Raw genomic sequence first — 17,352 nt, 5'->3', positions numbered from 1 at the left:
GAACAAAAATGGCACAAGATCACTGAAACTGAGATTCATTTTTTCATTAACAAATCATCAGGTAAGTTTCAACTCTTCATAAAAACAAAAATGCAAGACATCTAAAGATAAGTCTCTTAAAAATATTAATAATACTTTTCACATTTTAGCTCAAATTTCTAAGTTTTCTACAATTCAAATAAGGCAAGTCTATTGTTCTATGCACAATGTGCCTTATAACAACAAATAAAAAGCCATGGCAGTTTGGGTCTCCACACTGCCAAATGAACTGCTTGCTACTCATAATCTCTCCCTTCCTATCTCCTTTCTACTACCATGTCTTCCTTTCACTCCACGTCCCTTTCTCTTTTCTATCAGTGGACTCCACACAGTCTCTTCCTCCCAGCTGTGTAACAAGTGAAGAAGAAGCTGTTCAGAAGTCAGTAATTATGTATTCCCTCTGCACCCTTGAGACGCACTGGAGCACAGAAAAGGGGCCAAAGGAAACTTCCATGGTTACTACGGACTAGAGCACTCAGATTAACACATCAGTTACTGCTGCTTCCCAATTATACTGCCCCAAATTAGGCTCTGCCTTGTCTAAGGGCAGAATGAGAAAGAACAGGATAGTGATATAAGCTCTTTCAGTGAACCGCTTCATGGATTTTACCTAGCACTGTGCAAATCAGTTCTTCTTTCTTCATAGTTTGTAAAGCTATCTTCATATGCTCCTACATTAACTAGTTTTATTGAACTATGTTACTAAAACTGTTTAAAAAACAACAACTTGTTTAAGTTTATTTGTGGATATTTCCAAGAGAGATTCATGCACGTGCATGATGAGGCTGCAAAAGATCTTGAAAAAAACACCGGGTCTGAAGTAGTGGTTTAATATATTAATTATTTATAAAGAATATACAGAATTTATAAGCAATATTTTATAAAGAATTCTTTATATCTTTCACTATTTTCCTGTCCTGAGGTACTCTATTACTTATTCAATGAAGGCTCAAATTTTTATTTCCTTGTAACTTTCCAGGCATTTAATACAAATGAAACAGTCTTCACAGTCTATTAATCATAAGCCCAATTACAAGAAAGTCCTAATTAGCCTTGTCTAAATGTACCTATCAGGTTATTAAGTTAATTAAGAGACATTCTATCTTGCCCTGTGACTGGTAATGGTAACTACACAACAATCACATTTTAACTGTACAGACTTTATAGACTCTGGCACAGCATTCACAGATTCTGACTGGGTTACACTCTTGCTTTCATGGATTAAATCAGAAGTTCAAATACAATTAAATACAGCAAGTCTTCACAGTGATGTCAGTAGTGACTTTGTCAATAAAGAAATCATGAGGGACTAGATGTCTCCCACCTGACCAGCCAGAGTATGTCCACTTAGGATAAGGAGAACTGCTCTCCTGGCTCCACTGAGTTATTGGAGATATATGCATTGACTACAGTGAAGCTTGGACACTTGAACATCTAAATTTAGACTTGCTAACCCCTTCATACAGGCTGTAAGTAAATAAAGAAGAAACAAAATGGAGGGAAAATTTGTGGAAGGACAGTAGGTTTAAGAAACTTTTTAATGACTGACACTTTTTTTGTTAGAATTCCATTCTGATTACTGCAGTAACAAAGCAAGGAAACAAAAACAAATAATTGTTTTAAAGTATATTTTAACATTATTCTTACTGACTAAATTAGGAGTCTGAAATTCTTAAATGAGAGCAGAAATGACTGCTTAAATGACTGCTTCTACCAGAAAAAGATTATTTTCTATGGAAATTATTGAAAAATACCAGCATTCTTCCTTTGGAAAACAGCCAGGCTTAAAAAATTGCTTCTTAAGCAATTTTTAAATAAAAGTAGTAGAATCACATTATAAACTATGAACGAAATGGACTTCAACATATTTTATATTCATGAAATTATCATCACATCTCCCTATAAAATAATTTAATCCTACACAAATTTTGACATAAATAAAATTCATATGTCTGTACCATACTATTTACTTCAAACTCATCATAGTAGAATAACAGCTGAGAGCAAATAGTAGTCCTATTCAGCTTGCTCATGAAAATATTCAGACTTTTATCTGGAATTAACAAAAAATTTTCAAGTAACACATTCCTTCTTCAAAAGCTGACTGATAACATTTCAGACAGCTGTGCAGTTAAATTTAATATCACAAGACTGTAGTACACAGCATGGGAACACAACCCACAGAGAAATTACTTTGGACATTGAAGTAAAATGAAAGTACAAAGCTGATATGGTGGCTCTGATGCTTTGGTGCAAAGAAAATTCCCCTAAAGGTGCAGTGTTGGGGAAATCTAAGGTATGGGACTAGTGGCACAGGTAACATTTCATAGAGTGAGAATAACAGGAGGAAGTCTGGAAACAAACATCATTGAATAGCTGTCTTTCTTAAGTGTTCATCTACTAAATACCTGTACCAATTCAATAAGAAAAGACCAATATGGGGGGCTATGTTACCAACCATGTTTTTAGGGGGACTCTGGAGAGCAGAATGGAAACAGCAGACTTGTTCTGTGGATCATATTATCAGTTCCCTGACTCAGATGAACTAGCTCTATCTGAAATAATTCCAACTCATGCATGTAATACTTGATAAAATATGCATCATTGATCTTACGGAGGAGTGCATGGGGTCTGCTGGACAATTTCAAAGTTTCACTGAGTAAGTTCATGACACTTCATCAAATTCCACCACACACATAATAACACGCAATATCTATCTGAACCTCTTGCTGCATCTTTTCACTTATTTATCGTTTGAGGTTTTTTCCTCACCTAATCTTAGTCTTTCAAATATCATTGTCCCTAATCTATTTTACCACTTCTGAATTCATAAAATAGCTTCAAACACCTTCAATCTGTGGCTTTATTGAAATATTTCCTTTCTCCCATTTAGGCATTCCAAGAATGCCGTTGAGAGAGAAGTCACTGCTACTAGGTTACTCTAAAACATTAAATAATTCTCTGTAGAAGAAGAAAAGGTTAAGGACATGCTCTCAGAGATGCCAATCATGGCAACAGTTATTATGTTTTCTCCCATCGTTTAGTTTTCGAATCACAAAGATTTCCAATGATAGCTCTCACTTCTTTCTGCAATTCTGTATCTCTGCATGACAATCTCACTCTTGTGGAATTATGCCTACCATATCATTATCTTAACTCAGCAAGGATTTATCAAATAAGGGTAGTTCATGTTATTGCAGAAACACTGTTAGGTTTCCCTGAAGCGTAATTCAGAAGCCTTCCTCAGTTTCCATCCACTCTATCAACCACTGAAATTCTGCCCTCAAGGCATGCACTTCACAGTTCAGCCAAAGAAAATGAAAACTGCTGGTTTTCTGAAAGGCCTGTAGGATTTACATCAAAAGAAATACTCGTAGATAAAAACCAGGAAAGACTATTACAACCTGGACTTAAATTACAGACATAAAACAGCATTGACTGCACATCACTGCCTTACCTAAAAGCTAACTCAATAGGCTGGAGCTGATCTTTCTCTGATTAGCTGAAGTAATCTCCTTTCAATTTCAAGGTCTAAGTTGAAATCACTTGTTCCACCATGTGCAATGACTCATTACTGCAACTGTTAAAAAAAATCACATCGTATTTCCAGTTCGAGCTTCACTGACTTAGCTTCAACCTGTCTGACACGTTTTTGAGGAAGGGTAACGCTAGAAACTGAAGTAGCAGGTATTTTTGTGGCCACCTCTGCTAGGCTGACCCCAACCAGCAGCCAAGCACACACCAAGCACTTATTCATTCCCACCCTCAGTGGGATGGGGAAAAAAATGAAAAGAATAAAACCAAGAAAAATTAATGGGTCAAGATAAAGACAGCTTAATAACCACAGGAAGGAGAGAAGGAAAAAAATCAAAATCAAAGAACAAGTGACACCAAGGCAATCACTTACCACTTCTGACTTGCCAGTCTGCAAGCAACAGGTATTTCTGAACATTTACTCCCCAGGTTTAATTAGGGAGCATGAAACTATATGGTAAGGAATACCTCTTTGCCCAGGTTGGGTCAGCTGTTCCAGGTGTGTCCCTGCCCAATCCATCCCCCCAGGCCTGCTTGCTGGTGGGCAGAGAAGAGAACAGAAAAAGCCTTGAGCCTGTGCAGTCACTGCTGAGCAACAGCTAAAAGGCTGGTGTACCAACACTGATTCAGTGACAAATCTGAAATACATCGACATACAGGCCTGGTGTGAAGAAAATCCAGTCCCTGTTAGACCCAGTACAATACCACTATAGAAAGGATTATCAAGGGTTTCTGAGTGGTGATCAGGAGAAGGCCATATATGAAAAAACAATTAGTATATTAAGGAGTTGACTCAGCAAAAGCCCTTAAGCTTAGATATTCTTTATGCCTGAGAAGTAAATAATTACAAAGCTATGAACGTGCTTAAAATGAATTAGATGAATTAGATCACTGCTCTATGACTTTAGAATTACAAACACTTCTTTCTGGAAGCCAACAAAAAAAAAAGGATAATATTTTGAAGATTGATGGAAATCCTTTCAATTGCATACCATGGAAAACTTTGATAGTAACATATTTTAAAAATGTGTGCAGCAACCACCACACTTCCCAGGTGCTTTTCTTTCTCCTCCCAAACACGCCTCCAGTAATTTGCATTACTACACCATTAGATTTATTCAAGTTCTACAGAAAGATAAATGTGAGATGATGTTTTAAAACATTCTACTGATCAGTGTTTATAGTCAAAGTTATTAAATGTTCTGTGTAACTTCTATGCATTAAGGTTACTAAAAAAATTGCTTTCATATTTTTTTAATCTTGACCAAGAATTTTTAAAACTATTCACATGGAACTTCAAATAATAACCAGCAATTACAGAGACACAAAATGGAGAATGTGAGTTACCAGAGTCCAGGGTGGGGAACTTCTTACACAGATTTAATTACCTTGACTTTAGCTGCCTACATAAATTAACGCTAAGTTTGCTCCAGTAATGTTCACTAAACAAATGTCAAAGAAGTTACTACATGCTCCCTGATTGTTAGAAATTACTAAAATCCTGGCATTTGGAAAAGTTCTTTTTGTGCAGCAACCAAAAAACTATGAGCCATATGCATTATAATTACAAGTTTTATTCATACACTTTGAATAGATTAATATCTATTCAGATACACATCTTAATTTCTTGTTATTTACCTGTGAGAGATTGACTTGGTCTCATAAGATTTCATACCAATGTTGTAATCAGCTTTTTAAATAGATCTGAATGTTTAATATGCAACAATACAACAGAGATTTCTCAACTGGAAAGGTCAGAATTTATTGCCACGGAAAAATCTGGAAATTAGTTTTCACCACAGCAAAACACAAAGAGGTTTGTTTTATACTTGTAAAATTTATATACTGCAATTGTGCCTGGAACTCCTTAAATAATAATAAGTGCTTTTAACATAGCATTTTTAGAAGACAAATAGATTATTATTTCACACGTAAGCAGTTGCTTGATTCACTTAAAACTACCTGTATCCTATTCCCCCCCCACAGGAAAGGTCACACTGATTTGCCTGTCACAGGTGACACAAGATGTGCAGCATCTTGTCAGGGTAACCACCACTGCAGACTCTCTGAAAGTTCTCAAATCTTTTGAGAACACTTAGTCAAGTTCAGTTTGGTTCAACACTGCTTATACTCAGTGCTTCTCTAATTGCAACTGGAAAATCTTTTTACTATTACAAGTAACACTTTTATATTAAGTTATTTCAACCAGTGTCCACTTAAGTATAGGTGACGCTTTTTCTTAATTAACACACTTGAACTTTGCTATTTGGGGGGGAAAAAAAAGCAAAACCCACAATGAAATTGGAAATAATTGGTCTCTTTATTGCAAGAATACAAGAATCTTTTGCCATGCAAAAGTTATCAGTCCACAGATATAACAAACTTGATTATAAATGCATGAATGAATAATATTCTAGTAAATATATAAATAACTATGGTAACTAATGAAAAAATAAATATTGACTCATCTTCCTCCATTTTATGTACTATCATCTATTAAATGTTACCACACAATACTTGCAACTATTTCATTTCTAAAAGATATCAGTGTACCTGAATCTATCTTCAGCCCCAACCAGGAAGACACCTTAATAATTCCAATTCAACTGGAAGCAATATCCACCTCCACTAGCTTCCATATGGACTTTTGTCATCCATGAGTTAAGCCAAAATACCTCTATGATTTTCCTCATAAGCAACCAAGATGACAAAAAAATTGCTTCAATTATTTTCTTTTCTCTTAACATTTTTTGCAAAGTTCTGACAGATTTCTAACATTTTTTGCCTTCATGGATTATCTCTTCATTTCAAGTCAAATTTAAATAGATATTTCTGCTACTTAAGGTGAAGAAACTTCTGAGAATGAAGATCCAATCATAGTCAGTCTATGAAAAATGGAAAAAGACTTGCAGGTGCCCATTTTGACCTAAACAGTGCAGCAGACTTGAAGTATACAGGTTTAGAATGCAGTATGAACTGTGAAGAATCAGGCAGGAGAGACACGGTGGCAAAATTACACAGAAAAAAAAAAAAGGTTAACACTGAGTGCAGAGGTACCATGCTCTACATGGCTCCAGCACCTTTCCAGGGTTCCCAAACTGCTTCCCACTGGCACTACCAGGTTCATTGCTCTGCCTCAGTCCTGAGAAGATACAGTCACTGTCTGTCTCCATCTAAAAGTGGCTGCAACTTGGGGAAGCACTCCCAGGCTGCTGTCTGGGATTCCCCTAGAAAAGGGGCCCTTCAGGGTTGGGGTTTCAAAACACACACACACCTGGCAAGGCTGAGGTCTGAGCCCAGGAGATGACACCACCTGCTGAAGATGAACACCACGCTGCCCAGCTGGCTGCTCCTATGACAGAAAACCTATGCTTGCCAAGCAGGCACCAAGATGACCATGCTGAAAATGCATGGTCCAAGACCCTCTCTCCTCAGATTTACTTGTTCACCTCATTTACTGGCTGTGTGCTGCCTTGGAAGAAGACTCAAAACTCATCAGGCAGGTCTCCTTTGCAATATGCCAGGAGAATTTCTGTCACAATAGGTAGGGTACTTTTTCCTTGCTACAGCCAGAACATGAAAATACAATATTAAGATAATACAGATTTGCAGCAGACAATTGATTTAACTACATATAGGAAGGGTAATATTTTACATACTGTTTGAACACCTTGGAATGTACCCTGAAAAAAGATACAACTGTATTCCCCAGAAGGCATGGAAAAACAAAGTATCAGGCATAATTCAGAAGTCATTATCAGAATAGCACAGATATCTAAATAATATTTTGCTTTGTTCATTTACAAAATACTATATTTTATTTTAATCCTGCAGTATGTAATGTCAAAAATTCAATCTAAACATGTGTATCAGGACAGTCCTGCATGAACTTATTTCCACAACCAAAAATCAATTCCCTGTAACTAGACACAACCACATCATCCTGTGTGGAACTGTAGAACTGTTACTTGAATGCTCTTTTTTTCATCCAAAGTCACAAAGAACAGGGAAAAAAAAGCTTAACCAGTGCACAAGTGCATTTAGATGTCACAAAACAAAGAGAGAGATCTGATCACTATCAGAAGAGACTAAAGCCTCCACTCTACTTCCCTACTTTCCACAATTGTATTGCCCATTGCCAAGCACCATGAGGAAGAAGGCATCCCCATACAAAAACAGTCACTGGAAAACCTCCCTCAGACAAGACACTTCCTCCTTAGAGGAAAGATGTTGTATAATCATGCCCAGAAAAGAACTCTTCAACAAAAGACAACTGATGAGCCAAAGTGAACATACAGTTGACCTATATGAGGAAAAATACCAAAATCTGTTGACCACATACAGTAGGATTACATCCAGGCACATCTTTAACAGAAGAGAGGTCTAATGCCATTATTTTTTCCATTAGAACTAACTTGCATGCCCAAGTCCTTAAAAAACCTCACCTAAGGAAGTAATGTGAAAGAACTCACAGTAGCTCTAAAGAGCAATTGAAAATAGAGAACTGTGTCAGTACCAAGCTGCAAAAAAAAAGGCTCTGAAATGAGAGGATGTCGGACACCACTGTTCGACCTCTGAGGCCAAGTGCATTGGCTTCACTGGCTTAAGGCTGACAGTTCTATCATGCCCACAAATAAAGAAGGTCTGAGATAAAGGGGACAGCTAAATAAATACTAGCTTACATAAACTGGATACACTTTCCACTCTGTAAGTTACAGATTAGCTAAGCTACACATATGATGGCAATATTAAAGCCATTAATGCAAAGTGTAATAATGAAATAAGAAAAAAATTATCATCAGGCTCTGTGTACCAAAACCACAAGCTAATGAATATGTTTTTCCTGAAAGAAAAAGTACCAGAAATAATTATTTTAAAGACATAAAAAAATCTGAGTACTAATAATTATATCATATGGATCAACTTACTAGTCACTTTCTAGCACAAACAAGGTAACTTCAACACTTACACAGAACCGATATGTCTCTTGAAAGTGCCATTTGCACTTTGACTATTTCGTCCATATAAACTGTCACATGGATTTAGTCACCATGTCACTAGCCTACCAGGGACATAACCTGCAACACCAGGGACATAACCTGCAACATCAAGGAGCTGTCCTCTGGCTCAGGTTTTCAAACAAAGGACTAAAGGTCTATATTTTACAAGAAAGCTAGAGCCTGAGGTGGATATTTAAAGAGGTACTACTGTACTAACAATTGGAGACTTTCTGTGGGTAGCAACAGCAATTAAGGACAGATAATCGAATTATACCTAGAACTGGAGTTAGACCCATCATTTCTCATCAGACACTTCTACCATCAAGACTGCAATGGCTTAGGCAACTAAAAATCACTTAATTTCAAGAAGCTGAAATTTGAGTTATTTTAGATGATGATAGGGTTTTGGAGCTGTAGAGCTATTTTAAAGCATTCTTAATTTGATTTTCTAATGTTCTTTTATTTAGAAAACAATGTCTGTGAGTCACTGATGTACATTTTGTTTGTTTCCGAGATGGCAAAGTAACTTCCCAACCCTGACAGCGATTGCCCAATTAAAGTTTCCTGATGATCTGATTGCTCTTTATTTAACATTATGCTACATCTGCCTGGCTATGAGTGAAGACCTTCCTCTTGTAAATCAGGGTCTCACCAACTGCAGCAGGGCTCCCTGTGGGAATACAGCATGCTCACATGGACTGCACTGCAGCCTTGATACTTCTCAGAGCTCTGAATTGCCACACTGAGCAGTGGAGAAGGAGGGAGAAATCCATTTTTTCTTGATTGTGTGGCACCAATTAATGGGATTAATAGCACTACCAGGCACTGAGGCAACACAAAGAAAGAAGAGAATGCAGAAAGACCATAATGAGCCTTGCTGTTAAAACTCCAAACCATGTGAAGACCATAGGAGCCAGTGGGGATTGCAGGCTCTATGCAGACAAAGAAAGGGAAAACACAAGCACAAAATAATACATAATAATGCAGCAGGACAGCATCAGCAAAAGAAGGAATGTAGCCACATAACTGACAATCATTTTAGTATCCTAACTACTATATATTTTATTTCCTCTCTTTACTAGTTTAATTTTTTTTTCAGTGTTTACATGTTAAGTGGATCTTCATTCTGGCCAACTTTATTTTTCTAATCTTTTTTCTATTATCACAGGGAAACATAGAATAAAATAATTTCTCTTGAGTTTCTTTTTCTCCCTTGCTGTCTTTTTCTTTCAGGTATTCCTCCTCCAGGGAATAAGAAATCAAGATTAAATCTGTAACTCTAGCAATTTAGTCTTCTTTTTGTGTTTATCTCTTCGCATTGCTCCTTATTTGGTAAGTCTACATCCAACTTCTGTCTCCAAATAGCTTCATTGTCTTACACTTTGTATTAGACTACAGGCATTACTATCTAATGGCATTATTCTGAACCATGACACACTTAGGAGGAGCTCTGAAACACCTTTTTTAATTTTTTAACTGGTGTTTCTATGTCACGCAAAAGTACGTCATCAGCACAACTATGGGTGGTGGTTCATATGGCACACCAGAGGAATTTCTGCATCTGCAAACCTTGGTGTTCCCCACTTGCATTTCCCTGAATATCTCTGCTTTGTCCTCACCATGTAGGAAGGACAGGGCTCTTCAGAATCCTTAGGAGGACGAGCACTCAGGTTGCACTGGGTGTATTGAGTGTGTCATACACGCAATGGACACTGCAATTAACACAATGTGTCTGAACAGGAACACACAACACCTGCCACATTTACATGGGATCTCTGTCCAGCACACACGGATTCTCAGGCCTGTCCCAATGATTCAGAGTGCCTGTATGCATTTCATAGAGCAGCCACATGCGCACGCATTTCAGGCTGAGAAATCTCAGTACACTCAATCATGGAAATGATCCCATCTCTCTTTTCTTCTCCTTCAAATGAAAGAATATCCTTAATTGCACAAAATCCCCCAGTTCCATCTTTACAAAACTATCACAGAGTCTGCACCATAAACTTTTTCTAACTGGCCTATGCATAATTGCTTCCACAGGTTCTCTTCAAAGGTTACCTACAGCTGAAACTACCCTTCCTTTTCAGTTCTGTGAATCATCTCTCATGTCTCCAGATTCTGTAAACCATCTCTCATGTCTCCAGAAGAGACTTCTTCCACTTATTTAGGCTTACAGGATGAATTCTGTTATTAACAATACAGAGCAGTTTTCCTGCACTAGTGCACCTAAAGCAACATGGGACTTAGTTCGTTCAGAATTTCTTTCTTTGATAGAGATACCCGACCAGAGGAATATTTCACAATCACAATCTGTTTACCTCTCCATTCATACAAATGTCAGCAGAGGCACAACACTTGTCAAATTGGAGTGCAGCTCCTTCTTAATGAAGCAGCTCATGGTACAGAACCCAGTATTAATAGTGGTGCTAAGGACACCTAATTTAACTCTCTGGCAAATCCATGCCTAAGAAATACATCCAAGATCAAGTACAAGAGGTGTGAGTCAGACACTGCAAAACATACATACTCTTATATATAGTAAGTTATATTTTCCCTGTCTTTCCCACTCTTTGGTTATACTCTTAGCAACCACCACCAAAAGAAAGTACCGATTCCAAGTAACCATTTGACAGATTAAGATTAGATTATAAAAATAAAACAGAAAAGAAAAAGAACATGCTGGCAATATAGCATTAATCTTTTTCATCCTACCCCCTCCCATTTCCTGTCCTTTCTCACTCTCATACTTGGTGTATTCGTATGGTCTGTTTCCTTCTAATTTGTTCAGCCGTCCTCCCTAATTATTCAATTCCCTCTTCTGCTCCTTCACTGAATCAACTGAGCTCCATGACATTCCCCCAACCTATGGGGAACTGCACCTTTAAAAGACAAGATCCATACAAAGCTAACAAGCACACAAGCTTAGCAGATCTCTCATGCCCACCTAGTAGCTTGCTACTGGAGAAAAGCAGCTGCCCTTCCCTCCCTCCTTCACCCTCAGGCCACCTACATTTTCTCTCCCAAGGCAATGATACATTCCCCATCAGACTATGTGGTGACCCACTGAGCTCAGCCTACTGAACAATTTTCACTTCTTTGTAGACTTCATTTTCTTCTATTTCATATTCCCAAACTGGGTAACTGTAACATGACACAATCACCAGTTCTGGAACAAGGACAGCAGGAATGTGCAGCCAGAAATGAAGATTAACAGGACCTGCAACAACGGGCTATTAAATCAGCCTCATAGCCCATAGTCCTGAATACTAAACCATCAGAGTATCTGGAGTAAAACAAACTATGAGAGGAGGAAAGATTCAATTAAAAAGGCTCCAACACAGTTGAAAGGCCCAAACTTTTGTGACTCCTGCCCCAGAAAGCAGCTCCTACAAAAGCCAACAAAAGAGCTATTGTAGAGTAAGTATATTGTACCAGACACTATAGAGAAATATCATTTATGAATAGAGTGATTTCATTTATTGAATATTGCAGAGAGCTGGAAAATAAGGAAGGAGAAAGGATGTTTCATTTAAATACACAACTAAAAGTTTCCACTCTCTGTCTGAACAGATATTTTTTAAGAGGTGGCTAATGTAAAATAGCCTTCTATTTATGCACAGGCATTCTTCATTTTGTATGTGCACTTCTTATCATTGTAACACATCTCCTCATAGTGCTATATATAATATATATATATGCCAAAATCTGAGGTGTTTCACTGGAAACTCCACGTTTAAGGCAAAGATAATACTTGAATTTTATTTGAATAAGGGAAGAAAACTGCCCAAATCAACAGAAGAGCAAAACCAGAGGGGTATCATAACTACAGCCAAACGATTCTGCCTGAACATTTATAGATGGAACTAAAAATAAGTATTCAGTGAAACTGAGTAGAAAAAGGAGAACTGGCACAGCATACAGGACCTGACATAAAAGTTAAGGCCATCAAAAATGTGTCTGTTGCAAGCCTTTTTAAAGGATATTATTACCCTCTCTACTAAGAGCAGATTTGGATGTTGGGTGGTCTTGGCAAAGGCATAGGTGTGCATTTCAAGTGATCATGATCTTTACCTGTGTCCAAGGATGAAAATCTGTAATCCTCGTTTCTCCTATCAGCTGTGTGCTGCTTTTCATCGCCTTTAGTAATGTGTGAGACAGCCCACTGCTTTAGGCAGGAGCCCAAGGGTTTCCTAACAACTGCATTTGAAAATGCTCTTGCTTTCACTCATTTTTAACCATATCTAGGTTACGGTTTCAGGCGGAGGAGACCCTCAACATAGAACCTCTCCTTCTGTCATACTTCACAGCTCATATGACATTTCTTAGGAGAAAAAGTGTGCATCTGTGCAAGGGGGATAATACCCAATACAGGAAAGAACACCTTGTTTTTGTCTGAGTAATTACAGACACCCAAGTGTTTGGGTAGAATTTGTTCCAAAAGTTGGTGAACATAAAAATGCTTCCAGAAACCTCTTGTAGTCCAGAGGTAAAAAAGTATCTCTAGCCTTCCTCATTCATACAAAACCACATATGCTTTCTCAGAAAAACAAAATATCATAAGATTTTAAAAAATATATTAAAAATCACTGGATGAAAAATTTCTAAATAACCATTAGACAATTGAAAATGAGAAATTAGTCCCCACTTCTGTGCTTGCATAAATAAGACAAATAAAAAGACACAAGTGAAAATAAAATATATTGGGGAAAAAAGGAAATAATATTGACTAGACATTCAAAATAAGATGCACATTGTAAAATAACATGATATTAAAAATACTCTTAAATATTATGTTTCTAACTCAATTTAAATATTATATTTCTAGCTTCCATTTACTAACTAACACTTCTAAAATAAGGAACACTAAAAACAGGTGTATGTCTAGGTGTTTCTTTTTAGTGATGCCATGATAAAGCAGATAACTAGGAAACCCACATGCTCCAGAACAGTAAAACAGGACATCACGTGTGGCAGAAATGCTGGTTAAGGTACTCACTGCTCCCTTCCCTCCCAGAAGCTCCCAAACAGTCCCAGAAGGCTGAGACTGTGCTTACTCTACGCTATAGATACTATCTGGCCCACTTGGAAAAGCATAGATAAGTAACAGCAAAGAACATGTTGGAAAAAATTATAGGCTGAGTTAAAACCATCAAAGTATTTTAGTTTATATTTGCCACTTAACATTGATCTGTTGTACCAAAACCACTGGACTAATCAAAAGCAAAAACAAACAATTGAAGAACTTACTTCAATACTGTTAATGTAATCCGAAACTTTGAAGATATTTCATAATGTGATAAAAAAAGAAAGAAGACCAGTAGTAGCGGGCTTATTTTGATTCAGACTGATTAATTATTAGACAGGTTACCAGAAAAAAAATCAATATCATATCTACTAGCTTTATACCTTACCACTGAGAAGCCATCATGTATTTGCTGATACATGATGGTGAGACCAACTCAAGCAAGAACTACTTCTCATTTTCCCAGGTATTTTTTGATGCAAGATATTTATGCCTTCTGCTCCCTTTCTCAAGAAACAAAGAAATTGTCATTTTGAGACTTTAAAAATATTAAAACTTAACATAACAAAAGGATGCTGTTATGGTACTTTTACCTTACCATTCTGTATTTTAGATACAATGCCTCCAATTTAACTACTACTTGGATTTTTATTTATTTCTGTGTCTGTTGCCAAAGAATTAAAAAAAAAAAACAATTGAGAAAGCAATTAAGAGAACCCACTTTTCCATTTGAAGCACTATGGAAACGAGGTTTATGTGATTGCTATCTATGTTCTTGGCCACACAAGTACACACCCGTATCTACGATCTCTTTCACTGTCTTTTTCCAATGTGCTTTTAAAGTCTTCAACTAACTTCAGACAAATTCCCAGAGGAGTAAACATCACAAAAATGCAACTCCTTTTAAATGCTGAGAGGTAGTAACTAGTCAGGTAGCAAGATAGTGTAATTTTCCTCATTCAGAAACATTTTTTTTTCCTGATCTTAGATTACATGGGAAAGTAGAATTATGACTGCCTCAACCACAGGGAAATTTCTGACATTTGCCTCCTGTTGGTCACCACAAAAGGTAAGTAATAAGCATAAAGTCATTGCTTATGGAACTGTTTGTTAATTGAAAAGGTTGTGTCCGTAGTTTTAATTAGGGTCTTCCATTTGTTTTCCCTTAAAGATAGCTTTATCTAAGGCAAGTATGAGAATATATGATGAATTCTCAAAAATGCAAAGGACATCTCTACACCATTTTTGCCTTTGACTTACATTCCCCTTAAATAGGTCTTTTACTTTAGTGCACATTAAGGCTACAATAGCACCTTACTGTAACAGGCACCAACAAAAACAAAAACTAGAACTTGATTGTGATTCCCTATCCCATGCTGTGTAAGACTGCAGCATTTCTAGATCACTGTTGGCTTCCACACATTATTTGAAAAACAGCTAATCTTGGCTTCCCTGCAACAGGAACTGCCAGGCTGAAACAATGTCACTGGCTAATCAGACAGTGCCTAAAATAATCCTTGTGATGTCTAAGGACTGAAAAACTCAGCCTTTCAAAGGCTCCATCTAGCTGCTTGAAATCATATAATAATAATAACACAATAATCCGTAATACAGGCCCTTTCACGGTAGCAACAGAATCTAAGTATAATACCAAAATACTCAAAATAGTGAAGTTTTGAGCAACCTCAAAAGAAAACATTTCTTTAAGCTCACCCCTATCATTCAAATTGTAGATATTGCAGCTTGAAACAATGTTATACTGTGAGAAATTGTGAACTGGTTAATTAGACATTCAAGTTGACAGTATCTACCTTTGTGTATTTAAGAACCAAGGGTAAACTTTGCTTCAGAAGACAGTCCAAAACTCCAAAATTCATCACCAAACTTTGACTAAGTCAATCATAAGATGCACTAGAGATAGTGTTCATTACCCAATAGGCCAACGTTTAAGTGAAAAGTGTAGTGAAGTGTAGTTATTTTATTTAAATAATTGACACCACTGCATAATCTACACCAATAATGCTATTTCATTTAGGAAAAGAAAAACCATCATAGATTAAAAAAAAATAAAGAACAGCTTCCCATTGTATTCGCTTTAGTAATTATGTGTCCTAAAGAAAGAAAAAAAAAAGCTAAGGGGGGTATTACGAAGCCTTTGTGTTGTTTGAAATAAAAATTACAGTTCTAACCCCACATTACTTGGAGAAAAAAAATCCTAAGTAGCAGGAGTTTGGCATGTTTACTTTGAGAAGAGTTATTTTGGCTTTTTATAACTCGAAGAAATTACAGTTCTCGGGTTTGCATAACAACAATGTACCTGCTGGATGCTTTTTAGCTGCAGTTCTAAAAATAAAAAAATTCCAAAACACTAAATTTATCTCAGAGCTCTTGAAGATTTATTGCAATCTGTTCTCAAGAGTGCTTATCCAGCTTTCAAAATCACAAAAACTAAGTGTCAGGTTGCCCAAATGAGAGCACAACTGGATGCTAAAGAGATACATTTGTACAGAAGAATAGATGTATGGATACAGGCAGCAGGATTATTCATTGAGATTATTAGCACACAAAAAGAACTTGTTGGATTGGATGCTTGAAATGCAAAGTGGGTCAATACTTCACTCAGACAGAAATGAGTGGGTACTGATTCTGAATACTCTGTCCCAGCCAATTTTAGGCACATACCTCCTGTTCACATTTTAGAAAGATGGAATAAAAAAAACAACAGTGATGCTTCATCACAGAAATAATTCATATTTAGAATTCTTGTTACATTCCAAGTCAATGTGAAAAAAAAAAGAATCTAAAAAAATCAGGTAGTGCCATGGTATGTGTTACCACAAAACTCCCAGAAAAGAGGCATTTCTGAAGGGCATTCCTCAAATCTAAACTCGTTGTCTAACCGCAGTATTCTCAGATGGTAACAATCTCTTACAGAAAGATGTCTAAGCTTTCAAAACCAAAGGAAAAAAGACAAGAAACCCAAACACACAAAAACTACACAAAACAGGATAAGGATGCTCATGAAGCCTGACAGAATATAAGGGGTCAACTTAAGACCTTACTGTCAGTACTAACAAGACCTGAATGCCCTGGGGCATTCAGAAGCTGCATTATAGGTTCACAGCAATCTTACCTGCAAAAATCTTGGACACCTGAAAGATGAGATGGTATAGAAGTAACAGCTCTGAAAAGCCATGACTTGGGGACCTACATTCAAAAGGGAAAATGAGGCTGCAGCATCGAAGTTGTTTTGCAACCTGTCTCAAATCTCAAAGTTGACACAGTCTAAGATGTACACAGTAATTCCCGCCCACCTTCCTTCCCACCTCTAACCCATAATAAGAATCTACCTTGTAAAAATGTTTGGAATCAAGTGAATCTGGTCTGAGTAAACATTCATAGCTGAGTGGATAGAGTTTCCTACTATCTGTTAACAGATACTGGTAGTCAGTAGAAGACCAATGCCTGCTGAGTCAGCTTAAGCTCATTAATTCTTTCTCCAGGAGGTTACTCCTCACATTTCCTTACAGAGGAGGAAACAACCTTCTAACCAAGGCAGAGCCTAAGGTCTTTCTGCATCTCATGTGTCAGCACTTCTCCTGAACACTTCTCTTTCACAAATTAGGAATATAATTCAAGTGTCAAACCACACAAAACTTCAGCAAAGATGTTCTTAAATAGGTACTGCTGGTTAATGAAGTACAAAACCCCTAACCACTGTAACAGAAGGTCACAAGTACAGGACAGCATGGA

General features: G+C 37.0%; 1 protein-coding gene across 1 annotated transcript in view; it reads right to left on the bottom strand.

Annotated features, from left to right (window-relative positions):
- Positions 1-16,795, bottom strand: part of C1H8orf34 (chromosome 1 C8orf34 homolog) — a 136,430-nt gene extending 119,635 nt beyond the window's left edge. Inside the window, exon 1 of the mRNA XM_058814885.1 lies at positions 16,733-16,795. Coding sequence (XP_058670868.1) covers positions 16,733-16,795 — 63 coding nt within the window. The remainder of the gene's footprint in view (positions 1-16,732) is intronic.
- Positions 16,796-17,352: the final 557 nt, after the last annotated feature.

Source organism: Ammospiza caudacuta, chromosome 1, assembly GCF_027887145.1.
Source record: "Ammospiza caudacuta isolate bAmmCau1 chromosome 1, bAmmCau1.pri, whole genome shotgun sequence".
Taxonomy (NCBI): Eukaryota; Metazoa; Chordata; class Aves; order Passeriformes; family Passerellidae; genus Ammospiza; species Ammospiza caudacuta.
The sequence above is the reverse complement of the archived record's forward strand: the minus strand, read 5'-3'. Positions and strand labels throughout refer to the sequence as shown.